The sequence below is a fragment of the Tauraco erythrolophus genome, chromosome 1 (assembly GCF_009769465.1).
Source record: "Tauraco erythrolophus isolate bTauEry1 chromosome 1, bTauEry1.pri, whole genome shotgun sequence".
Classification (NCBI taxonomy): domain Eukaryota; kingdom Metazoa; phylum Chordata; class Aves; order Musophagiformes; family Musophagidae; genus Tauraco; species Tauraco erythrolophus.
In genome coordinates this window covers 108,632,170-108,660,084 of record NC_141465.1, presented here as the reverse complement: position 1 = coordinate 108,660,084, position 27,915 = coordinate 108,632,170, and the positions used below count along the sequence as shown (strand labels likewise).

The 27,915-nt window shown below is 38.2% G+C and overlaps 1 protein-coding gene across 1 annotated transcript in view; it reads right to left on the bottom strand.

The window, feature by feature from the left end:
- Positions 1-9,060: 9,060 nt before the first annotated feature.
- TRPC4 (transient receptor potential cation channel subfamily C member 4) overlaps positions 9,061-27,915 on the bottom strand; it is a 104,349-nt gene continuing 85,494 nt past the window's right edge. The window contains exons 5-10 of the mRNA XM_086612643.1: positions 26,873-27,186; positions 24,418-24,613; positions 22,546-22,740; positions 14,042-14,083; positions 12,149-12,238; positions 9,061-9,777 (exon numbers count right to left, since the gene is read on the bottom strand). Coding sequence (XP_086468769.1) covers positions 9,061-9,777; positions 12,149-12,238; positions 14,042-14,083; positions 22,546-22,740; positions 24,418-24,613; positions 26,873-27,186 — 1,554 coding nt within the window. The remainder of the gene's footprint in view (positions 9,778-12,148; positions 12,239-14,041; positions 14,084-22,545; positions 22,741-24,417; positions 24,614-26,872; positions 27,187-27,915) is intronic.

Below are 27,915 nucleotides of genomic sequence, written 5' to 3'. Positions count from 1 at the left end.
AGATCATTTAGCAGATTTTCCTGCAAATGATGGGAAGCTTTAGTCATCTCATCTTCACGTTCACTTTCTCCTTCCATTAACTGAAATGGTTCTGTCTGAAAGCATCAGTATGAACCTCAGATAGGAAGGCGTAAAACTCAAAATAGGCCTCAAACTGGAAATTAGAATGATGAAATATCATCCTAGATGCTCATTGCTTGTCATTAAAAACCAGATGTCCTTGTTGTGTGTGTAGGCATATTAGACTATCTTAACCATACTGTATTGGAGGTAAATTCCATTTGCAGTTTCAGCTGGATATGATTTTCTGCACTCTCAGCTTAAGCTTTCAGGGTACTCCAATATTTGTAGTGTCTGTTTTGTAGTGTCTGTTTGATGCACCCTGTTCTAAAGTCAGCTGAAAAAAGGTCATGTAGTATGATGATCCCCTGATACAAAAAGCGTTCTTTGGTGTTCTGCCTCATGCTTAATACTGACAAATAATTAAAAAAAAAAAAATTGGTTTGGGTCATACTACATGTAAGACAAAGAATAGATTAATCAGGTTGAAAGACTGGTTGCGTTTTTTTGTGATTTATGAAGAGTGAATATACCAGTTCAGAAATTGTGTGTGATTGAATGACGACTGAGTGAACATCAAGGACAGAGGAGGGAAAGAAAGGATGGGAAAAGACTAGGAGATGTGAGAATATGGAAAAGAATGGTGGAAGAGGAAGAGATACTGAAGGACTGAATTTAGAAGGATGGAGAGTCAACAGTAAATACAGATAGAAACAGAAGGGAAGAGAATTTTGGATACCAGAGAGAAACCTGGAAAAGAAAGAACCAAAGTGAACATAGAGGTATGTATATTTTTCATCAATGTCGTTGACCAATTGAATTGATTTCAAAGAACCATTGACTGAATGATTTTGTGCGATTCCTGAAGTGGGTGCAGAGGACACGACTTAGCATGCTGTGTTTTCCGCCTAAATTCTGTTCACTCTGGCTATTCCCAGTCAGATGGTGTGGGAACTGATTCATACCTATTCATACCACACAGCTCAGCCTTGCATCAAAATGCAGCAGCTGCAGGTATAAGTATTTCCAATAGGCAGCAGACTTGGCCTATAGATGTAGCAATAATATATAGTAATGTGGTTGTAATTTACTTCTAAATTTTCCAACATATCTATTATCTTAGATGTAGAGAGAAGAGTTATTCCATCATACATACAATCTATCTCTGGGATGAATCATTATCTCTGACTACTGAGATAGTTACTCTCAACTGAAGTATAAGGACGGAAACTAAATAAAGTCTTTCTTCCAGTTGTATTTCTTCTGTTTTTCATACTGGGAAAGAAACAGCACAGAGAGGAAAATAAGCCAAAATAAAGCCTGAAATGTTGCTCCTAGTTTGAAGAATCGCTTAGACACAGTCAGAATATAACATAAGTCAATGTTATTACGCTTGCTTTGACACTGATGACAGTGTCACAAAAGATCAGTAAGCAAATCCCAGGTGAGATTTCAGAAGTTGACTATTTCAAATACTTCAAATGAGATTTTAACACTGTCTTTATATGGAAAATTGATTTCCCAAGGGAATCGTGTTTTTCCTTTACAAAAACTTTTTGTAAGAATGTGTGAAACAGCCAGTTTCAGGTTTACAATTGTTTTCACTTGGTCTTTCATCACTTACTTATCCTGGCTGTACTGGATAAATCTTGGCTCAGTATCATACATCTGGTTCTCTCTTCATCAGCTCCAGGGTGTGAGTGTGTGGGAATATTTCAGGTTTCAGAGGTTATTCATGTTCAGCAGAAATAGAAAACAAACAAACAAACGAAGAAGTAGCTCCCAAAATGAAGTGCTCTCTCCCCACCATACATGGTCCTTAAAGAATAAACTTTTTCAGTATTCTTTTCTCTTGGGAAATTCGGGCCAGATTTGGGTTTGAGTGCGGCTTTCTAAAAGTCTGGATGTTCAAAGCGATGTTTTGGGTTGGCCTGTTTTAGACAGAGTCTGTTGCATACTAAAACATGGTTTGTTCTCTCTATTTTTTCAACATATATTGTGCCTTTCTATTTTTTGTATTATTGTTATTATTCTTTAGACATGACTATTAAATGATTATAAATCGTATCTAGTGGGACTCTCTCCTGAGAGCAAATCATTATTACAGACTCTTAAAACGAGCAGAGTACATTTCTCTCTGGCTGAAATCCTGATGCGTCCTCCATGTGGATCTGATTTGAGGAAATTTGATGAAATTCTTAAAAATTACTAAGTCTGGGCATCTTGAAAAGCAAATCAAGGAAGCAACTATATAATTTAAAAAATGGATGCTGAAAAAACAAACCTTTTAATTTTACTTAATAAAAATGAAGACATCTAAGGATACTAATAAACACTACGCTAAGTCTAATTTTAAAAAGTATCTCTTTCAATTTCCTTTTTTCTGCTTACTTCTTTTTCTTGGTGTCAAATTGGATTCTGTTAAATTAGTCATGGAGGAAGTTTACTTCCATGCTTTTGTACCTAGATATGGGTATTCATGTTTCTGATAGGGCTGAATCATATCTCTGAGTACCACATGTAATTCATTGAAACAAAACTATTTCTAGTATTCCTTAGTAAACTATCCTGTAATCCTATGGACACAAGGTCCCAGGTTCTGCTCCAGATGATGCAACACAAAACATTGCACTATTGGGTCTTACTGTCTACTTTTAGACACTTACAGTGGAAATGTGCAAGATATCTATCTTTACTGGGGAAGCAACACGTTCTCTGTAAAAACAAACAGGGAAGATGAGAGGAACAAAAAGGAATTAAAATCATTGCAGAAACGAGCATTTGTGTAGGAATTCAGAGTTTCTCTGAATGTGTATGAATAGTTACTGTATTTAAGACATACTTGACACTTTCAGAAAATGGTGACGTATGCATCTCACATCTTGTAAATTGCATTTTGTATACTAAAAACATTGCTCATTAACCTGAATGAGCTATTTTGCAGTTACTATTCTCACTTGGCTACATTTAAGGAGCAGTCTATGCTGTCCATTAAATTTACAAAAACTTAGCTCAATGCTTTCAGATGTTCTTAGGGTATTACTTATTCCAAGAAAAAACATGAATCTCTGAAGTCTGAAAAATCTGTGGTTTTTTTGTTTGGGGTTTGGGGATTTGCTTTTTTGTTGTTTGTAGTTTTTTGTTTGTTTGTTTGTTTGTTTGTTTTAATGGGGACTGGAGTTTTAGGATACAGTATTTCAATCTGTAAAGATTTTCTACTACAGGAGAAAATTGTCTTTTCACTAATCTGCTAAATTGAAACATATGGATTTCTAGAAGGTGATTTTATCTTCCTCACCACCATGGACTTTTACTGCCTGTTTAAACATTCATGGAATAATTTTATTGTGGATGCCTTGTTTTTTTAAAGTTGAGCATATAAAACAAATATAGATGGGGCTATTCTTGCTTATTCAGTTCCATTGAATAAAAAGTACGCAAGCTTTTGATTCCACACAGTGGAAGAGCTTCCCACGAATTCTGCATATGTGAGGTTCCATTACTAATTTCCTGGGGAGAAAGCATCAGCAATGGTAATTAGTAATTAGAAAGCATTAGCGTCTCTGGAGGCTCAGTCTTTCTGGAAGCTCCTATTTTACATCTTGAATACTCCCTCTGTCCCTATTGCAAGCACAGCTCTTATACTCTTAAAACACAACAATGAATATGTTGCCTTAAAGAGACTGAATTATCAACATGGTAATCATCGATTGCACTGTCAAAGAAGAGAAACAAAAGAAAAGATACTGCAAAAACATCATATGGAACTGGTGTTCATTTCATCTACCAGATATTGGAAAGCTAAGTTTCCAGTCATAGCTATCTAAACTCCCTCTAAAACGTACAAAGGAGGCAAGGATCTCTGTCAAAGATAATTAATCTGATGCTACGGACAGTGTTTGAAACTAAAAGATGCATTGGCCTCTGAATGTATCAGTTTAGTTCCACAGTAGAAGAGTATTGGATTACAAAGAACTAAAGTCCAGACTGAAAAGGCCACAGCAGTACTGAACAGTGCAACACTGAATGCTGCACAGCACTTATCTGTAACTATAACAATCAACTAAAGAGAGTAGAAATTTTTAGTTAAAATTAAAATAGAATAATTGGTTTAGATGACATCCAAAGAAACCCAAGGCTGAAGGGAGGAGAGCGCAGTCAGAAGAACAAACATTAGTCAGAGAAAAGCTTTAAAGTTAAATTATAGTGACTACTCAAAGGGTATGATTATAAACTGCTGAAATGATTTATGTGTATAAATATTTCGTAACTGTATTCAATAAGAGCAAACGATTTGATTGATTTAGGAAGAGGATTATGTGATGGAAGGGATCTGTGATAAAATCAAAGCATATTGTATGACTGAGTTCTCTTACAGTCTTATATTCATGAAGGTTAAAGGCTACAACCTTTTTTTGGTTGTTTTAACATTAGCAAGGAGCTATCTCTGCTCCATTCTTTTACACTTTTGCAAATAAAGCAACTTCTCAAGCACTAAATCAGTGATTAGTGAACTTGATTTGATGCTGTTCAAGGGATTCGACTGCTTTTCATATCTGGAGGGTTCAAATTGATCGTTAATGGCAGCAATTTATTTTGGAGTATGTCCATTATTTAGGCATAAACTGTCCCAAAGAATCTCTAATCTGCCTCTGCTGCAGTGAACGTAGGGTCCATAACTAAAGCTTCAGCTAGTTAGAGATTTGAAATGCAGAGAAGAAAGATTTTTAGTCTAGAGGTTAGAGTACTTATGTTGGAGGACAGCTGTCCCCAAGGAGAGCTTACTGGTGGTGTTGAATGGTTGCTTGACAGGAAAACAGGCAAACTTTAGAGGAGGGATTAGAACTGAGTTCCACTTCAAAGGGTTTAATGCATAGGATTGCTATTATTACACTTAGATTTACTACTCCTACTCCTACTCCTGCAATCACTGCCACTACCATTACTGTTACCAGTACTATTGTTTTTATGAGGTTGCCCTAGTCCTGTGACTTCCTAGTCACAGGAAGCTACACAAAAAATGAAAGATCGGTCCAAGGATGCTGTTAAGGAAGACATTCTTGTTTCAAACATTCTGTTAAAGAAATTTTGGGTGCCCAAATATCAGAAATTTCCTTACTTTTTACAGCTATCAATAGTTATAGCTACGATGAAGCTATACATTGTCCTGGGACTAGACACTACTTATTCAAAGAAAAACTTAGACTAGGAAAGTCATAGAATTTCTCATTAAATCCTGACCTATCAAAAAAAAAAAAAAAAAAGTGTGTGCCGTGTGCCATGTGCCTCATACAAACCGTATGTGTGAGGTGTTTGATTCACATCAGTCAAAATATAATGGTCTCAAACTGTAGACCAAGAAAACAGTATTAAAATTAGCTGCAGAGCCATGGTTTCACTCTGAGAGGCATCTACCTGGCTTGCTCTCTGGTGGTATCATACCACATACAGGTAGTGCAGTGGCCTGCAGCCAGCTCACAGGGCCCTGTGGTCTGAATCTCCTGATGCATGGCCCTTACCTCTGCAGTGCCCTTGAGGGCCAGAGAAGCATGCAAGGTCAGAAGCAGCTTTTGCAATTTTGTTTTGAAGGTATAGCACGCAGTCCTTGCATCACTGACCTCTGACTGGGAACCATTCTGCAGCCTGGGGAGGGTGGAAGCTAAAGCCCCTACCCAGTCTAATTTGGCTCAGATCTACTGTGTTTGGGAGGACTGGGTTGCAGGAATTCAAGCTGGCTCCTGCTCAGCTATGCCAGGGTAGAAAAGTCCTGCTGTGCTGTCCGTACTCTCTCTGTTTCTCCAGGAGCTGATGAAAATGCAAAGGGCAGTCAGGTTTTATCCTTACCAAAAAAAAAAAAAAATAATTAAAAAAAAGTATAAATGTAAAAAATGTCTTTTTAACATTCTGAACAACCTAATATTGGGATTAAACCCCTTTTTATTTAGACAATTTTCTAACTCCTTGAAAGGTCATGATTTTAAACTCTGCTTCAAAGGACTGTCTTTTACAGGAGTTTATATTCTATTTTTTTGGTGTTCCTCCTATATTGATGCTAATGGAGGCTGCAGGCAGGGACAGACAGGTTTGAACATTTTATTTCTCTTGAGGAGAAAGTACGCTCACCTTTGCAAAGCTTAATAATGCCTCTGCTGTGGCATTACAAACCTTGCTCTGTGCACCTCTGAATCTTTCTTGGCACAGATATCCTCTTGCAGGTGTCCAATGAGAATGGGTTTTTTGGCTGTCTGCAAAGCAATAAAAGTCCACCACCATTACAAATTTGGACATATTTGGGGCTCTTATCTGTTTTCACAGAATGAGGTTCTTATTTACCATTAAATTTAAGGGGAAAGAGGTCAGGTCCTTAATGGTGTCAGGCTTCAATGCCAAAGAATCACATAAAAATAACCCAAATGTTGATTTGAAGCATGCTTTATTTAATAGACCTTCATTTCAATATTTGATTGTAAAAGAAAGAAAAAAAGACAGGGAAAGACTGACCATTTATTGCTACGCAATACAATGTCTTGGCCCTACGCCTAAGTATCTTGCCCATGTGCACTCTTTGCTGTTCTGTCTTGTATCTACTCCAAGACTTAGACTGACTCCCAGCACAGAGGAGTCATGATGTGATGGCATGGCTGATGTTTCAGGTTAACTGTCCTGTGTTTTTGCCCTGTTGGGAACTCCATGCACAAGAGAAACAGGCTCTTATGATGGCAGAATAGTATGGAGAGCTCTTAGACCCATGGTGGTTAACTTGTTTTGATAACGGTGCTGGTGGCATTATAAATACCCTGCTCAGGCACATTTTGTCTGGAATGAAAACATTTGACTGGAATGCATTGAAAGCTCTTTGGAGCAAGGACTGTTTGTTTTGAATTTGTCGAGTAAAAGGGTAGTAAGCTTAGGTCTCCAAGGTGTCACCAACTATGATGAAAAACGAGAAATGGAAATCAGTGGTGGAGAAGGTCTGTTAACTGGGATATAGAGAACTTACTGACAACATGTGACATATTGGATCTATGTCACTCTTAGCACAAATGTTACAGTAGAAAAGAAAACTCTCTAAAAGAGTTGACCTAGTAAAAATGATATGAAGGTGTTTCACCATTATTATTATTATTTATTTCTTGTTATGCTTGTAATAATTCAGGTGCTTTCCAAGCAGAAAAGCTACAGGCCCTGCCCCAAGGAGCTCACAATCTAAAGGTGGACAAGGAGAGAGACGTGAAGGAGAGAGAGTCCACAGAGAAGTCAAAAAGCCAAGATGGAAATCAACCATATCTTAGCAATCAAATGTGGTTTGAACACATTGTTGAAAAGCTATGCAAACTATTTTCCAATTACTGCTCAGATTTTCCATTTTGGTTCAGCTAATTCACTCCTAGGTGCCATGGCACAAATAGATGTGCAGGAAGGAAGCTTTCAGTATGTGAGCTCAGAGAGAGTAGCACATGTGTAAAGCAGTGCTGGAAAACAAACCTTAAAGTATAGAGATGAGAGGGGTTTGTCTGAATTTTCAAAACTCAGTTCAGTACCAGGATAGTTTAGATCCAGAACGGTATGGCTTTAGGTCAGGTCCTACAAAGTGGGAGTTACATGTGATGGATTCCATCTGGAATGTAAGTGTAATCTATGCATCCTTAATACAGGCTAATATGAACTACAAAATCTATCATGGCAGAGCTAGGGAAGTTAAGAATGAAATGACCACACTGATGTGTTATATTAATGTGTTTCCAAGGGAGAAGAAGGATGGTGCTGAGAGTTCAAGGGTGATCATTCTTAGATCAGTTGTAAAATTACATTTTTAATAACGTAGGACACCAGTCACTGATTAAAAAGAAACAGACTGTTTAATTTTAAAAATACTATTTTTGACTAAGACAATAAGTCACTCATCAGTTATGAAAAATACTATTAGGTTTTCTTTATACATTTAAACATCTAAATATTTTTTATAAAACCTCCAATCAGGTTCCCCCAAACTCTGAAATTGTCAAAGAAACTCTCTTAAGGTTTGCCTTTAAAAACTTCTCAACAAATTGCCATATTTTTCCAAGAAGCTAGGGGATCATTGTATGTTTGTTTTTTCCTGAAGTATCTTTCTCTTAGCAAATAACGAGAGTATTGTGAAGGCAAAAGCTAATAAGCAGTTGAATATTAAAGTGCATAGGTTGTCCACATTTGAAAAAATAAATGGTTGAAGAAGCAGTAGCTGTGATGATAACGGATTTCCGGGAAGTAATCCGTCATCAGTTTTTAGCAAGCCACAGATATTTATTTTACTATAAGAAACACTTTTTTACAGTCTTCAAATCCTGCAAATGCATTTCTAACAATGGTATCAGGATGGTGATAACCCTCTTGCTGGGAGGGAGAAACTGTAATTAAATAATCAAACAGACTGATCTTTCATAATTTACAGGTATTCATATTCCTTCAATAAATAAAAGAATATATTTTGTCTTTTGATTCTGTATAGTTTTTGAAAAAAATCAAGTTTCTAACAATTTAAATACATGATTCTAATAGCTTGACATGAATTATGCTGACAGGAGCTGCTTATGATTATTATGGTGCCCAGAATCTTTTAAGAACCTACAAAGTTAAATAAAGGCTTACAAGTCTCTCAAGCTACTTTTTATTTGCATAGAAAAATATTCATCATAGGAGTCAACTATCATATGAGAGAAATTGCATTTGTTGTAATTGAAAAAGATAGCTAAAAAGTTTCTGTGGGTTATTGCAACAGTACAAGAATACAAGATGCTTCCATTTATTAAAAAATGTAAAACAAACCGTGAAAGCTAAAGCAGGCTACAAAACAGAAGGTCCTGTATTATCTTTCTCTTGACTACTATGTTACAAGATCATGTGCCACAGTTGAGTACTATAAAGTGTAATCCTGCATTTGCTAATATAATTCTTAAAACATTCCCCCCAAAAAGCACTATGCAAAATATATATATTTGTAAATGCTTCCTCCTGTAAGCATCACAACCTTGTTATCACATAATCACCCTGATCAATTGTTTCCTGTTTCCCATCACAGTCAATGCTAATGTCCAGCTCCTTGTCCAGCTGATCCTGCGGTGTGGCTGGTTCTGAGTTCTGTAACTCCATTTTCTCTGTTTCAGAAGCACAAATGCTTCCTTCTTCCTGTGAATCCGAAGAGTCGTCATTATTTTGTGATTCAGCTAACACGCATTTTCCACCAGGACTTTGGATGTTTAATTCACAGTTCATGGTCAGTTCTTCCTCTTCCAGTTCAGCAGTTTTCTCACATTGTTCTTCTGCCTGTTGACGGGAAACTTCTTCAGAAACGGTGTATATTTTATTTGTACTCTGCTCCACAGAGTTTGTTTTTGATCGTCTGTGAAATAACCCAAAATTTTTTATGTCTGTTACAAAATTCACACGCTTTTGTTTCTCCTTAGTAGACTCTGACACCATCATTGCTGAGCCATTGCTTACATTATGTGCTTCAGAGGCAATAGTGGCTGATCTTGGGTGAATCATCGTTGTTATGTCAAAAAGGCTGAAGGTCTTTTTCTTTCCTTTCTTGTTTCCTTCGCTATCACTATTTTCTTCATTTTCTGACAGAGAAGCAGTGTCTTTGTTCATCTTTGAAGTCTGCAAATTAGACAGCTTGCTTCCTTTTAACAAACCCAGGACTTCAAAACGAAAACTGGAAATATCTTGTTTTAACTCCTAAAAATTAAGAATAAAGATGAAACATCAGAGCATGAAAGCTAATTTGACTTTTCCTCTTGTAATTAAAAAAGAGGGGAAAAAAAAAAGGTTACGCTAGGGGTCAGTAATAAACTTCACCACCTGGATAACACCTGACATTGTCAAGCTGCTTTGCAGAGTCTGTCTAATGGATCTTCCAGATAAGACAGGAAAGTGATCAGCAACTTTATCAGAGGAAACTTCAGAGGAAATGTGCCTTAGCCTAGACTACTCATGGAAATCACCGACAGTGGTGGAGGAAGGAACACGGACAACTTGAGTACCTACAGTCAATCTGCTAGATAGTATTATGCCATCATAATAACAGCATTTCGATCAACTGTTGACACCATCCCTTACACATACACAAACGGCGACACATGCATGCATATGCCATACACATGTGTGCATGTCTCCCGGTTAGTAGCAGTGCAGGTAGGACTTTGTGCATTTCCACTAGATGTTCGGCAGCTAGCAGCTAAGTCAGAGCTAATCATTGGTGGCTGCTTTCAGCCAGTTCAATCTCTGTCTCTTAAAGGTCTGTCTCACAAGAAGGCAACTTGCCTTCAGGAGTTCCCTATTTCTCTTCATTTTCTTTGAAGGGATAATCATAGAGTCATAGAATTATTTGAGTTGGAAAAGACCTGGAAGATCATCAAGTCCAGCCATTAACCTAACACAGCCAAGTCCACAACTAAACTGTGTCCCTAGCACCATGTCTACACACCTATTAAAAACCTACAGGGATGGTGACTTAACCGCTTCCCTGGGCAACCTCTTCCAATGCCTGAGAACCATTTTAGTGAAGAAATTTTTCCTAATATCCAATCCAAACCTCCCCTGGCACAACTTGAGGCCATTTCCTCTTGTTCTATCACTTGTTACTTGGGAGAAGAGACTGACATCCACCTCCCTACAACCTCCGTTCAGGTAGTTGTAGAGAGCGATAAGGTCTCCCCTCGGTCTCCTTTTCTCTAGGCTAAACAACCCCAGTTCTCTCAGCTACTCCTCATAAGACTTGTGCTCCAGACCCTTCATCAGCTTTGTTGCCCTTCTTCGGACACGCTCCAACACCTCAATGTCTATCTTGTAGTGAGGGGCCTAAAAGTGAACACAGTATTCAAGATGCAGTGCTGAGTACAGGAGGACGATCACTTCCCTAGTCCTGCTGGCCACACTATTTCTGATACAAGCCAGGATGCTCTTGGTCTTCTTGGCCACATGGGCACACTGCTGGCTCATATTCAGCTCGCTGTTGACAAACACCCCCAGGTCCTTTTCCAGCAGGCAGCTTTCCAGTCACTCTTCCCCAAGCCTGTAGCATTGCATGGGGTTATTGTGACCCAAGTGCAAGACCTGATAGTTAAACTTGTTGAACCTCATACAATTGGCCTTGGCCTATCAATACAACCTGTCCAGATCCCTCTGTACAGCCTTCCTTCCCTCCAGCAGATCAACCTCCAGCTCCCACCCAATTTGGTGTCGTCTGCAAACTTAATGAGGGTGGACTTGATCGTCTTGTCCCAATCATTGATAAAGATGTTAAACAGAACTGGCCCCCAATACTGAGCCCCGGTGAACACCACTCGTGACCAGCTGCCAACTGGATTTAACTCCATTCACCACAACTTTTTGGGCCTGACTATCCAGCCAGTTTTTTACCCAACAAAAAGTATGCCCGTCCAAGCCATGAGCAGCCAGTTTCTCCAGGAGAATGCTGTGGCAAACAGTGTCAAAGGCTTTATTAAAATTCAGGTAGACAATATCCACAGCCTTTCCCTCATCCACTAAGAAGTTCGTCTTGTCATAGAAGATCAGGTTAGTCAAGCAGGATCTGCCTTTTATAAACCCATGCTGACTGGGTCTGATCACCTGGCTGTCCTGTACACGCGGTGTGATGGCACTCAAGATGATCAGAATGAAGCAATAATGAAGTAATTAGCTCATGCTCTGGCTATAGCTTCTGCATGCGCAAGCTGAGGCAGATGAATATAATTTTGAATGTTTGGAGTTTGAGGCACCAATAACAACAAAAATGTTTGATGCTAGAAATAAAGATGATGGATGTTAACATTGTGATATATATGGCCACGCTTAGTTCCACTTTGGTGTCCCCTTACATGGGCACCATTCAAACTAGCTCTTAAAACATTACTTCTCCATCTAAAGAAAGAAGGAGACTTGCTGGTGTCCATGTACAATACGATCTGTGTGTGGTTGATCAGGATATAGACACTGCTCTAAGAAGCAAGTTATATGCCACCTGAATAACTGGGCAGTTTGAGAAATATGCTTCACAGTCTTATAATATCTTACTAAAACACCTATAAACATATAAAATACCACATACCTTAAAATTTTCCTCTGTCAGTCCTTCCTCAGTTTTGGCATCTCTTATCATTGCTGCAACATACCTCTTAACCAGATTTCTCATAACTTCCTAAAAATATAAAATATTGTGTTAGCTTTCTTGGTATTATTTACTAAACCTACGCTCACTGGGCCTGCTTGGACTTCTTGTTGCTTTAGAAACATGACAAAAAAAAAAATCTATAAATCTTGGATCTGGTTGAAAATTTGTTCTGCTTTTCAATGGAAAGCAGTGATATTAAGTCTCCTGAGAATGGCTGTATTAGGTTTCACCAAAGGTATGTCTTATGCCAGTAACATGACAGTGAGCTGATGCCTCATGAGGAGTGTAAGTCAAGTGCAGTTGTATAATGCTCTTTCCAGCTGCATTCTCCCAAGCCTCCTGCGATGCGAGATTCAGAGACTTTCTGAATCAGAAATGATAGCTTTAGGTTTAATGGACAGTGACAGGTTTTCCTGCAGGTTTTGAACTCATATAAACTTTCAGCATTCACAAATTCTCTGCCAATGAATTCCATGGTATAGCTGGAATAAGATTCCATTTGGAGTTTTGCTTATTTTTACCCTGCTCTCTAATAGTTTCCATTGTTGCCTTCTACTTCTAAGAATCCTAAAATTATTTAGGTTAGAAGGGATGCCTGGAGGCTGTCTGGTCCAGCTCAGGGCCATGTCCAGTCAAGTGCTGAATATCTCCAAGAGTGAAGATGCTGCAGCCTCACTGAGCAACTTTCCCCAATTCTTTACTACCCTCACTGTGATGATTTTCTTTATGGAATTTCCCTTCTTCCAATTCATGTCCATTGACTCCTGTTCTTTTCCTGTGCGCCTCTAAGAAAAATCTAGCTACCTCTTCTCTCTAATCACCCACTATGTTATTGAAGATAGCAATTAGATTCCCCTTAAACTACTCCAGACTGAAATCCGAGTTTTTCCTTTCATGTCAGCCCTCTAACCATCTTAGTGGCCTTTTGCTGGATTCCTTCCAGTTTGTTAACACCTCTCTTGCAGTGGGGGGGGGGCCCAAAACAGAACACACTGCTCCAGATACAGTCTTACAAGTGTGGGCTGAAGGAGAATAATCACTTCCCTCAAAGTGCTGCTTGAAGCCTTACTACTGCAGTGTAGTACGTGTGTGGTATTCACTTTGAGGATAGATGGTAAACAGCTGCTCTGTGTTCACCTTCCCCATGATTTAATAGATCTCTGTTGTGCTTCCCACAGCTGTCTCTTATTCAGGTTGGAAAAGTCCTAGTTTATGTTGTTTCCCATACAGAATCCATTAATTACCAAACCTACAAGTGTACAGCCCCCATCCTGGTTAAGTTTCAGCCTTTTGAACACACAAAAAATTTGAAAATAAATCTGAAAATTTTTCTTTGTGCTACGATAATCTCAAAAAGTCAGAGGGTGAAGTAGGAAGGATGGAGAAGAACAGCTTACAGGGGATCTAGGCAGAGGGGTTATTAAGGGACAGGAAGTTGTCTATGATGGACCAGAGCTGGAGAGATGGCGAGCAGGTTCTGATGAAGAATGTCAGTGAGCTGTACATACAATTCTGATTAATCCCATCAGGGAGGTGGGATTATGCATTTGTTTTTTTAAAGGCAATCCATGCTACAGTGGAAAAAATGTTGGTTAATATATGATTGCTCTAGGAAATATCCTTTTGCACCCCAAAAGCAGACAATCCTACTTCTCAAATGCTGTTGTTTGAACACCAAAATTACTATGATCGTTTGCTGAGGATGACATAAGTATGTATTTTTTTTTTTTATGCTTTCTCATGAAATTTTTCCTTTCTTTTTCCCTCCTAAAGACTATTTGGACACATAGAAAAATAATTGCTCAAATAATAATAAACATGGACCTGTACCTGGTATTGATGATGTCTTCTCAGATTGTCAGCTGCACGCCTCTGAAAAGAAAAGAAAAGAAAAGAAAAGAAAAGAAAAGAAAAGAAAAGAAAAGAAAAGAAAAGAAAAGAAAAGAGAAAAGAAAAGAAAAGAAAAGAAAAGAAAAGAAAAGAAAAGAAAAGAAAAGAAAAGAAAAGAAAAGAAAAGAAAAGAAAAGAAAAGAAAAGAAAAGAAAAGAAAAGAAAAGAAAAGAAAAGAAAAGAAAAAAGAAAAGAGAAAAACATTTATCTCTGTCTGGTAGTAAAATACAGCATAGCAAAACAGCAGGTCTGTGCAATATGTGGTATCTAGTAAGCTGAGTGAGATGGTTTACAGTCTGTTGAAAATGGCAGTGTTGGAGCAAAGCCTGTCATTAGCTTTACAGAAAGAAGAATGTTATTGGGAAGGCAAAGTGGATTTTCTACATTTTCATCAATGTGCTGCTATTCCAGTATTGGAATGGATGTGGTGGGGCAGCCAGGTCTCTGCTTGCAGAGCCCCAGAGTCACTGGCCTGAGAGAGAAGGGGAAAAATGTGATCATGTCACTCATGTGCACAGACTAAAGCATTTTTTACTGAATTGAGAAAAGCTTGCCATAAACATGGTGTTAGCAAGACACTTGCTATGGCTCCTAATGTCTCATTTAAGATAGAGCTAACCAAAACCTGCACTATAAAACTATATTAAAGAGAAAATTTCCTGCTTAGTTGCCTGTTAAAAAACCTTGGTGACAGAGAGAGGTATGGAAGAAAGAAACTTAGCTTGTAATGCAGAGTTTGGTGTTGGTAAGAAGGGATGGTAAGAGGTATAGTAACTCTGAAGAGTAATGGGAAAAAGGAAGTGTGGTAGGATGAACGCACAGTACAGGCTTCAAGCAAGTGTCATATTAGATTATACCGCCATATCTAAGGGCCATCCAGAAGAAGACAGAGAAAAAAAAGCCCTGAATTACTTTGTCCTTGAATTATTGTTGACCTCAATAGCATAATGAGTCACATCTTCCTGTTCTCTAACATAATTATCCCTGACTGGTGAAAGAAAGACTTAAAATTTTAACTTGGGTTCTTATATCTGCTGTTGGCAAGAAAAGGTGTCCGACCACTGATTGTATTTCTACAAAACAGAAAACTTACAGTATCTTAACACAGAATAAAAGGACATCCAAGGGACTTGTTAAAATTGACCTCAGCTGTACAATGAGGCAGGCACAGTAAGGTATTTCATCATCTTCTTTTACTTGAAACTCACTGGTAATTTATGCTTAACAATTTCCCTGTACTCATAATCAGTTTACACTTTAGAGTTAATTTCTTGTTTGAAATTAATCTGAAGGATGCAGTAGCTGTGTGGTTGGGCTTGGCAAAAAAAAATAAAAAAATAGTAAGGGGAAAATCATTATTTCCTAATTGCTCTGAACAGACATCATGGGGCAGGGCTTTGTACATAAACATAGAATCATAGAATGGTTAGGGTTGGAAGGGACCTCAAAGATCATCTAGTTCCAACTCCCCTGCCATAGGCAGGGAAACCCTCAACTACACCAGGTTGCCCAAAGCCTCATCCAACTTGGCCTTGAACACTTCCACGGATGGGGCATCTACAACTTCTCTCGGCAATGTGTTCCACTGCCTCACCACCCTCTGAGTGAAAAATTTCTTCCTTATATCTAATCGAAATCTCCCCTCTGTCAGTTTAAAGCCATTGCCCCTTGTCCTATCACTACACGCCCTTGTAAAAAGCCCCTCTCCAGCTTTCCTGTAGGCCCCCTTTAAGTACTGGAAGGCTGCAATAAGATCACTCCGGAGCCTTCTCTTCTCCAGGCTGAACAGCCCCAACTCTCTGTCTGTCTTCACAGCAGAGGTGCTCTAGCCCTTGGATCATCTTCGTGGCCCTCCTCTGGACTCGTTCCAGTAGCTCCATGTCCTTCTTGTGCTGGGGACTCCAGAGCTGAACACAGTATTCCAGGTGGGGTCTCACGAGAGCAGAGTAGAGGGGCAGAATCACCTCCCTCGACCTGCTGGCCACATCTTGTCTTCAGTATTTTTCCAGATTGTATTTGTGTATCTGTGCCTCATCCAAAGAGAAGGTGGAAATTCCTTGTGTTTAAGGGTGGAGGGATGGGTGAGTGTGCCCAACGATGGGGCCGGAGGGCGCAAGGCAGCCCTGAGAAGGCCGATACCATCCCAACACCTGTCTGTAGCCAGGTTTAATTTTCTGATTTTTTAGCAGTTGACCACACGATGGAGATGTTTCATTCCTGCTGGGAAAGCATCAAAGGAGCCAGTGGCTAAGAGAGCTCTCAAGAACAGATACTCACAGGTAAAGGGAAAAAACACTTTAAGGTGTAATTGAAACACGCTTCAGCTCAGGTAAATGCTAATAACTTCTACAAATAAAATAAATGCTGACTCTTGTCTTGAAGAATACTTTTTACAGTTGCTGTCTGCTCTGCTTTGTTTTACACTGCAATGCGAAATGAATGCATAGGTTTAATTCTGTACCCAGAAATCAGGTTAATCCTTCTTTTGCAGCCAATTCTGAAACTCCCAGACACAGAGCTTGCGGCTTTTCCACTCAATGTAATGTCAAAAAATGCAATTTGGGATGACTATGTAAACAAATTTATTTATGTAGTAACATGTCCAGAACAGTTCTACTGCACTTAGCAATTATTTTCAATCCATATCACTGAGAAGCTGAAAGAGAATGCATTAATGGAGTGTCTTCATACACAGACACACACATACAGCACAGGGAATTACGCATACACATAACCTATCAATGTTATTACTCTCATCAGCTCTCTATCTCCTGTTTAAATGTTCAGATTCAATTTCCAGTTCATAATCACCTTTTGATTCCTTCTGAAAGCAGAATGAATCTTTGCTTAAACACATCTGGAAATCAAGCTTAGACACTATAAATAAAACGGCATTAACACTCATATTTTCCTTATTCAGTTCGCAGGCAGCTTGCTTTTCTCTACCTGGTCATAGTCTACTTTGTGGTTGTTCAAAGTTTGTTTCAAGTAATTGCTGTGCTATGCGCATGAAGAAGTGCCAAAAACTATGGTTGACAAAGGAATAAAAGTTAAATCTGACTACAAACAGCAAGAAGGGAAGAAATAGTCTTCTGATGACAACGTTGTACGAGATCATGAAATTGAAGGGGATACTTTTACTACTTTCCACAGTGAACACTAATATCCTCTAGGAAGCTTTAGCAGTAGTTCTACTAGTAGTGATAATTATTTTGGTCTTCTTGCTTATGCCATTCATAGAAATTTGTATTGTTTGGAAGAAAAATCTCTTTAGTAGTTGAATATTCAATAATGTTAAATTACTTCTTTTGAAGTGTTTTATCAAAACTGTCTCTTTTATAAAGCAGGAATTCAAATTTAATGTCTGTATTTGACCTCAGACTGCTTAGTGACAAAGGTCCAGAAAATGTCAAGCTTGTCTGAAGTCATGGGATATATTTCTCAGCTCTAATAGAAACATCCAATAAAAATGCTAAGAAATTACCTGTGTTGACAAAGAGGTTTCCTTATGAGATGGTCCTTGGCTATACAACAAAAACTCCATATTATTGATTTCCATTCCAGGTGGAAAGTGTTATTTCTTCATTCAGCTTTCAATAACACACATTACAGAGAAAATATAAAATACTTATATTGATTTAGGAGTTGCACCATTTTCCACTTGGAGAACAAAGAACAGGAGAAGGGGAAAGGAGATTTTCTCTGACAAACAATAATTATCATGTGGATTGCTTGGAAAAATGGCATAAAAATCTGGATTGCTAGAAAAGAGGTAACTGTTTATCTAAACATCAGATGCACACACGCACAAAAAAAAAATGCTGCAGCTATCCCTGACAATCCTTTCCATTTTCTCCTCTGAAATACTTAAAATTATAGGTAAAATACTTCTTGGTGACTGATCAGACATAAAGTGGAATGTAATTTGAGGAAAATAGTACAATTTATTCCAGTGGGAATTGGGTTTCTTCTCTTACATCTCTCCTATTTTCAAATAGCAATGGACTTCAGATGGCCAACCAGAGTAGCCTTGAGACACCCAAAGGCCTTCGGCAGTCATGAAAACTTCAGTCTAATCAATAGAATTACATTACTAATCTGGCTTTTGCAAAGGTGAGCTAACAAAGTTAACAGAACTGATATATATATATATATATATAAGAGCAGCACACATTGTTATTTCAGAGTTTTAAGTGTAGGAGATACTTTGTGATAATAGCTGAAGAGAATGCTGCATACCTGGGATATGTCAAAATGACAGAAAATAAAAATGTGCTGAAATCTGAAAGGTAGAAGATTTCTGTCTGATTAATAGCAGAGCTGAGGTACTAATAAATCACATGTAAGCATCCTGGCCTTCCTTCAGCTGTAGCTGTGGCTAGAGAAGCTGACATCAGCATGGCTGGGCAGCATGTCACTTTGGAGAAAAATCCAATCCCTTGAAAAAGCTCCCCTTGACTCCACTACCCACTGCTTCAGCTGCCCCAGTACAACAAAGGATGGCAGAACTGACATCCAAGGAGAAGCAGATTAATTATCTCTCTTCAAAGACACCTCACTTCCTTGCAGACCCTGTTCTTTCCCATGATAGCTTTGTTATGAGCAGCACTGTAGATGGTCCTCCCAAGCAATCATGCCATACTTACTTCTACTGACATTTTTCTTTTTCCAATGAGCTACCATAAATCCTTTCACTTGTGTGTCTGCTGTAAACTATCCTGAACCTGCATATAATGAACTTTGAAGTGTACATATATATATATATACACACACACAGAGTGGATTGTTGGTGACACATTTAATACATCCTTAATTCATTCCTAGCTCATGATTCCTGGCTTTTGGTACTAAGGTTTCTTATGCAGATGTCATGCCTGCTCCTTGAAAAATGCTGGCTTTAACAAGCCAGCTACATTCTGTCTATCATCTGTCCTGTATCCTCTAGCACTGACTCAGCCTTTGGATGCACATTATTGCTTTTTCTACCGGAAAACACCATAGTACATCACCGCTGATTAGAACTTCCTAATAGGATAGTTAGCATTTAGAGGTTTCAGAACAAAATATTTTGAAATCTGAGTTCTGCTTCCAGACAACATGGCATCCATACATCCATATAACCAATGTAAGAAAACAAGCCTGAAACTGAGTGTATAAAGTTTTTCGCCAATACTGGTCATAGGGAAGGAATCAGAGTTCATAATGCAGGACCCTAGGAAAAGAAGTAGGCCCCAACAAAGCTTATCTTGCAGCTCTGAGGCCAGAGCTATTACAGGGGAGATTCCAGTGAGCTGGAGTCAGAGAGCTGTCAGCTGAGATCCCCACACAAAAGGCAGAGAAAACTCTTCATTTCCCTTCAGTTGTAAGGGCATAGAGGTTCTAAATTTAATTTGTTATGCAGTTTGTTGGTACAACTGAAGAAGTTCTGTGAACCCAAGTCTGAGATGTGGGTGATGGGAATAAGTTTTTCAAAACCAGAAAGCAGCACATTGCCCCAGGACAAACTGTGAGATCACAACAGTAATGACTTAACCTCTTGGGGACAATCCAGTTAACAGCATCTGGTTGACATCTACCCAGACTGTGTATAGACTTGACTGCTGGTGTGAGAGCTGGTAGCTCACACTCTGATGGGTACGGACAGATTTTCCTAATGTAGAAATCAGAGGGCATAGTGCATACTCACATTTTAACCCGTTTTGGAGCTCCTCTTCTGTTCTCTCAAGAGAAGAGGAAGCACCTTTCCCCCCATGATTGTAATGATTTTGACATGGAAATGTCTCCTGTCAGAGCTGTTCTGCTTGATGTAAATAATTAAATATACAGTGGCGAATAGAAGCGAACCTGGGTCTCCTCGCTTTACTTAGTACCTGCTCCTTCTCTCTCCAAACAGAAATTCCATCCTGAAGCTGAAAAGTCTTTCCCAACAAAAGCTTCTTTGAAATTGGTATACATTAATTGAAAAGTTTGAGGCTTAAGGATTTTGTATTTTTTTTCATTAAAAAGAAAAAAGAAAGAAAATTCTATTTGGAAAAATTCCCAAGCAGTTCTGTGTATGGACTCCCTGCCCTTTGACCCTTTGCTGCATTGGTTTTCCAAAACCCAAGCTGCTAATTTCTAGAAGCTGGTGTACGTGTACCCCAGCAGGAGGTAGCCACAGGAACCAGTGGGTGATATTTCTGAACGCCCTTCCTCACCATGTCATTCAGTACAGGGCTGAGAGCGCCCTGTCTCTTTCTCTATTATTCCATAGAGCCCTGAATGAGTTTACTCCCAGACTTGTAATTGGAGATGCAAACTAATGAAAAAAAAAAATCATTATCCTGGATGGAAAGTCTGACAGAAAATACTGTCCTGAAGGTTTTGCTGGTATGTATAAGTGTGCTCTCTATCTGTCTCAGCCAAACAGGGATATTGTGTGATAACCAATCCTAGGTTCTCAGCTGCTATACACTGGCATCACTCCATGAATTTTAATATCCCTCTATCAGTTTACATAGCTAATCATCCCTACCAAATGTTTAACAAATGCCTAGAAGCACTGCCCACTCTCCCTCCCGTCCCCCCCCCCGTCCCCTCCCCCCCCCCCCCCCCAAGTACATCATTCTCTTGTTTTTCTCTTTCTAACAAAATCTCACATTTTTTCCTCCAGTTGGTCTCTGCATTTACTTCATTTCCTTGCTAGGTTACACAGTGATGTTTTATTGTTCTAGTTCTTCACCATTCATGCTCAGTTTATGTCTTTTACTTCTATTTCTATCTGAATCACTGTTTGTTTTTTCTTCACTGCTTTTCTAATATTAATTTTAATGGGGTCTTTTAGTATTTCTTTCTTGCAGACTATCTCTGGTTTGTTTCAATGTCATCCTCATGCTTGTAAGCTTCCTTTTCTGGCCGTTTCTTTCCTATCTACTAGTATGACAGATAAGTGAAGCATATTTTCCTTTCAAGATCAGAATATTGCAATAAGCCTGATTAGAAGCTTTTCACAGAAAGGACAAAATCCATTCATCAGCGCACAAATTATGAATTAGTTTTATACATAACGCTTCTTCTTTAACATATATCTGTACACCTCTGTCAACCTATTCCTTCAAGTATCTCTGATGATTAAACTGAATATCAGGATACAACAGGAAAATATGTAGGGAAAGCCTATCCTTATCGCTCACTTCTCAAGAAACTAGGAAGAAATACAAAGAAAAGGTCTACAGAGTAATGGTCCAGCAAAGAATTGTATTGTATCCCCTGACTTTTTTAAAACAAATGGATGTTTTGCTACCAGGGTCAACAGCATGAGGACTGCAACCCTTTCTTCTTCCCCTTACCCACACACAACTCTCTCATACTCTCACCGAACACTTTGCTATCTGAGTTTCTAACAGAATGGAAAACATTTATACTCATCAAATCCTTATGGTATAGAGAAAGTACCATTATCCACATTTTATTCACAATAGTTTTCTTTATGTTGGAATTGGCTAAATGCAGTCTAGCTACTGAGGTACTGACTCGCTCGCTACAGGAAATGCAGAAGACATAACTAGAGAGATTTAGTTGTTTGTGGGTTATGTTGTTGCCTATTTCCTCTGACAATACAGAAAAAATGTGCTTCTGATAGGTATCTCAACTGGATAAAGCTAGGAGGGACAAATTCAAATCTGCTTTACCTGCTGAAGCTACCAGAGAAAATCTGTGGGTGAAATATTACACAGGCATTTCCTGAATTCAGGTGCTGGATTATTCTTGTTCCCCTTGTGTGTCTTTCCCCCTCTTTTTTTCCTAGAAATTTCACTGCTGATCATCACTATTAGAATAGGGTACCAGCATGATTCTGAAATAACTCTACCTGAAAATAAAGTAAGCAATTCCAAGTAAATGCTCTTACCTTTCAAAATGTTTTCTTTAGTGGGAACAGCTTTAGGTAAGAATGCTTTAATGTAAACCCATTTCATAGAATCATAGAATCACAGAATCATAGAATGGTTAGGGCTGGAAGGGACCTTCAAAGGTCAATTTCATTAGATGTAGAGAGAGAGACAGAGAGAGAATATCCCATGGTGAATACTTTATACATGATTTTGTGTTTCATGATATGTCAATGATACTTGAACTGTGACACTTGAGCTAGAGATCATTGACCAGATCCCTGGGATTGGTAAACAAGTACACACATTTGATCTCTAATATTTGTATTGCTTTTAATCTCTTGATTATCTGTAGATGAGCACAGTCATGGTTCATATTGTCATTGCACAGGAATAGGATGATGCTTTCTCTTCAGTTAAATACATTGGCATGAATGTAAAAAATAAACATCTGCTAGAATTATTCTCTGACTCCTATATACATTATTTGACAGATTGGATGCTCTGTAAGGCTGAGAAAGACTCATCAATACAGCAAAGAGGAGGACTACAGGCAGAGTAAAACACAGGACTTACTCCTATTGTTCCAAAACTTTCAGGCTTTCTTCTAATTTTTTTCTTGCAAAGGTGTCTCCATAACCATTTGATCAGATACCAGAGAGACTTTGGGCTTGGTATGACATTGAAAGGAGTGGGCAGAGTTCCTCCTTCTTCAAAGTAACTCATCCAGAGTTTTGTTCGAGCAAACTTCCACTCAATATCTGCATGATCCTGCACAGAAAAAACACAACACCAGCACAGATGTTGCTGTAATTAAGGAGGTGAAATAAACCTCTACGAAAATCTGAAAACCTAAAATTAGAACAACTCTGAAACACTAATGAACTTTCCTTTTAAAATACTGGCATCTTCTTTTGACAGAATGTCTTTAACACAAAGCAAAACTAAGCAGCTTTACTTCAGTAAAGAGATGTTGAATATGTACAGTACACATCCACTTTCAACCTTTCTTTCCTTGCTACAGGCTTTTAAATAATTAAAAGTCTCTCAAACAATAAAGGATAATTGCAAGCAGAAAAATGCTACATTTCTGGAAGAGATGTTTTGTTATAATAGCAGCTCATCATTATTCTACATAGATCACTCTAATTACTCTGATGTGTAGCAGCTTCAACAAGTCTGTAAGTCTCATGCACTCTCTTAGTAATTGCCAGCCCCAGAAACTCACAAATAGGTTATCCAACAAATCATGACGCTACTTAACACTGTTGAGCCAAGTATCATTTTTTTCCCTCCTACTTCAGAATTATATATTTGGAATAGGTTGTGGGGTGGGGTTTCTTATTTTAATTTTAAATGTTATTTCTTTTGGATTCTAAATAATATTGTATAATTTTGAGAGGTTTGGGAAAAAAATACACCAGTAAAGTTCATAGGAAGATTGCTAAATCCTAGCAGCTGAACAAGAAGTTTAAATCGCTAATATTACGTTTGTACAACAAGCATAGTAGCCGATAACTTTAACTACAGGTCTAGCCCAAGCCTTTAATATTTAACAAGATGCACAGTAATCAACATAGTACTTTAGAAGCTGTTGTAGGAAAAGTATTCTACTCCAGTCTGAGTTTTGATGAACGCTAGCAAGTTGTGATATTGTGTACCTGATGTTGCCAACTACTATTATATTAACACATGTAGTCAGTATTTCTTTTGTGGAAAAACTTGTAATTTCCAGATTAGGAAAAATGCACGTTTTAAAATCTTAAAACTGTGAAGCCTTCTATTATTTGTTTGCTTTCTGCATGATCATATTTGAATTATTGTATGATGAATCAGAGTTTTTTTTCATTAGTCTCCTTAACAGAGAGTTGAGAAATAAAAACAAGCTAATAGCTCTGATAGGGATAAAGAGAGTTTTCATCAAAGGAGAAAACAGGACACTGCTGAATGAGAAATCATGACCTTTTGTTTGAATCGCTAATAGGTCCAAAACTGTTCATGAAACATGAGTGTCCAATTTCTATTAACTGTATATCACACCATATAAAAAAAACCCAGCCTTCTAAAGGTTAATAAATACAATGTATTAAAAATAAAGTAGAGACAGAACAATCTTTGGCACGAAAGGTCCTGTGCAGTGCAGCTTGGGCAGGGCTGTAGCCCATGTCACTTCCCAGCAGCTTCAGGACATCCTTCTCAACCCACAAGCTGTCTTCTGCAGCAGGGCTGCCTCTTCCCCATTCAGAATTGTGAGAAAACTCCCCTCTGCCCAAACCAGCTGGTGTCTGGTTTCTGTGTCCTTCCACAACAGTGCAAGAGAATTAGAACAAACCAGAGAATTTGTCCCAATATTCTGTCTGTAATAAAGATTTACTGCCAGGAAAATGGGATGTAGGAACAGAGATCAGGTATATATTATAAATGATGTAAGGATAAGGAACAACTTACAGCAATAAGCTGGTAAGAATTATTCATCATGGCTATTAGCATGTTGAGTAGAACAACCAGAGAGATAACATTGTAGGTACCAAACATGGTGGCCCCAACAAATTCAGTAAATTCATGCCTTGCTTTCACATTGGTCACATAGAGATTGATGAGTCCAAATATAGACCAGAATAATGACTGCAGCGTTTCAAATAATCTGAAAAACAAAATCCAAAAGGAATAGTTGTAGAATAACAATACATGTACTTTTCAGATGATTGTTCATTTTTTCCCTAAACACACAGAAGTCCTTCACTTGATTGAGACGAATGATACTTATTACAATATAGGCAACATACACGGAATATTTTTCTAGGGAAACAAAGGCTTGATGTTTCAAATCTGAGGCTCTAGATATACCATACTGAATCCATAAATAAGCCTGCAAGTAAACGGCTGATTTTGTTCAAACTTCTGAGGGATAAATAACGTTTTTATTTTGGACACCTGCCTTGGGAGTATTTTGACCTTTTGTCTTGACTGTAGAGGGCAGAACAAAGATCCAAAAGTAACTCAATGATTGTGTTTCACCAAGATGTCAAAACAATTATGGTATCCTCTTACCTATTTGGTGTTGTCAGTTTATGCAACTTGTAGTTTGTGTTGAGAGCCATTGAGATAAAAGGAATTGTATAATTAGAAGGACATTATTATCATTAGCATATGTTTTGTTTTGCAAAGAGTGGAGACATTAGAAAGACAAAAATGCTGCTCTCAAATGAAACTTGTGCTTTTATAACTAAATGATATGATATTCCCTTAGAGATGTTTGGGACAACAGTTAGGAAGCTAAAAAGCAATAACCAACTTTAAAAAAATCCTCTGCCATTAGATAGCTTGACATAATTTCACTTTTGTACAATGTTCATGTGCCATAAGCACGGGCCCTGATCAGCCTAGTGGCTCCTGAAAAGTTTGAGGCATGATTTCCTGCTTGTCTGGTCCCGTATCTTGAGATTAATGGGAGTCAGTTTTTCCCACGGCCTCTCTCCTGCTCCTTCACCCTGACACCTGGACAGGTTACCAGGTTGTGTGGGCGACCAGCACTGTCTCTGTTGCACCCAGAGCAGGGAGGCTGTTGAACTGCAGCGACTTGTACCACCTTGGTTGGTCTTGCAGCTGGGACCCACTGTCCAGAGCTGGGCAAAACTTAACCCTTCAGCCTCTTTCTCACCATGCGGTATCATCCTTGAAAAGTAACTTTGTCATGCAACCCAGTACAGTGCTGCCCTACAGAGATACCTGAGAGAACAGTATGCTTTTATTTATAGAAACTCTAGGTCCTGATTCTCTGCTCCTGTAAAACAGTGTATATGAGAGGTAAAGTACTGCTTTGGAATCTCTTGTATGGTTTACACTTGTCTGAGCACAAACTGAACCACCACTATTCTCCCCCGCTCACGGTAGCAGAAAAGACTCATAAGGCATTGCAGTTTGCCTTGACACCATCTTCTGCACTAGTACTAGTAGTCTCCATCATTTCCTAGATGAATAACATTGCTTCCGTTAATATTCAGCTCCAAAAAACTTCCCTGTGCTTTTCAGTTGAGATCACACAAAGTTTAGAGCTGCATACGATGTTATTAATATGCAAGATAAATATGCTATGCCTGAGCAAAGTTATTTGATTAAGATGATATGAAAGGTGTTATTTTTTATAAAATTATTTACTTTGAGAAGGAAGCCATCGGTAATAAATATATTTTTAAAACACCCTAGATATGATTCATAGAATGTAATAGGAACAGGTACTTATAGCAGGAGTTTGATTCAGATTGGAAGTTGAAGGAAGAGAGAGAATTATTTTTTGTTCGGTAGTATTTTGGTACTATAGATGAATTATAGAACAGAACAAATTAAAATTGATTTTTAAGTAAAAGAAAAATAAATAAACTTTAAAACAGAGATTAGAATATAGTACTTGATTGTGTGGAGTAGACTCAGGGTCAGTAGAAGCCTGGACCAAATGTATTTTCCTGTCTCAGTTTATAACACTTAGAAGAAATCTTCACATTTTAAAACACCAAACTTATTTAATGCCCACAAGTAGACACGGAAGAAATATAGAAAAACAGCTGCCTGGATAAGCAAGCACTGATCTGGTGACCTTTTTTTTCCCTGAATTCTAAATATGTACTTTCTAACATCATATTATCTCCCCTTCCTCTTTATTTCATCTTTTTGTCTTTTGAGATATCTTGAATTGTACAGACTTCACTGTGGTATGGGATAAACATTATTACAGAGTGACGTAATGTTAATATTTTTCTGTTTTACTAGGGTAACTTGAGATGTGTCTGTCAGGATAGCACTGTAAAACCAACAGAAAACAAACAACCTCTTTCCTGTAAACAACATCTAAGTGATGAAAATATTGGGAGCAGAGGGGGAGGATAGAAATAGATCAGCCACTTACGTTGAAAATGCATTATTCTGCTTTTCACATCTTATTCCTTTGCAGTTGCCGGGTTCATTTGTCTCATAGTAGAAGTACAGCTGGTTCAATCCATTTGCAAAAGCTAGCAGCACAAGGCAGTATATGAAGAGAAACTTCAAAATGTCCAGCAACATTCTTCCTAGAGATATCTGCAGAGGTCCCAGGTGAGAATTTGCAGTGAATAATGAGATCAAGCGTAGGGAGCTAAAGATGTTTGCGATTGCAAACAGGGCCTCAGCCACCAGGGTTGGATGCCACATGTCCCAGCTCTCCCGTGGAACTAACCCACTATACTGAAAACAAGCAGAATGGAAGAAATTATTCCTCTATTTTTATGCATAAACAAGTATGTCAGTTTCTTTATAAGATGTTCAATTAATTTGCACAATAAAACTAAACATCTTTTGGAAAGCAACATCTCTCCAGGAGAGTTTTTTCCTTTAACAAAACAAAAAATCAGCGGTAGCCATGTGCTTGTCCTTCATTTTTATCTGCAGGATAGTCTATGCTGTCTAGTTTTTTGCCTGTGTTTTGCATTTGGTTATAATTTTCACAGTAGCAAAAGCAAGTCTAACAATTATGACTGAGAGTAAAAGAAATGGTTTTTGAACACCTGGGTTTTAGAATTACAGAAACCTTCAGCTGTAAAATCAGGTAAATTAATTCTTTGAAGAACTGTGCAAATACAATAACAATGAATAGAAACTCACAAGAACTTTGGCAAGTAAGAAGAAAACATTTAATCAAGGAATAAGTATATCGCTTAATCACTAACACTAGAGCAATGATGAAAAAGCTGTTTATTAATGAACCATGGCAAACTGCTTGTGTGTCTCATTATCAAAGAGTCTGATCCCAGGAACTATGACATTTTACTGTTCCATCTCTACTAAAAAATTTCTTGAAGACGAAAGATGTTACTTTGAACTGAGGCTTAACTACTGTGGCAGACTCATTATTATTTATTGGGTCTCATTAATCTGTTTTACAGAACATATCAGAGGACAGAATCTATGCTACAA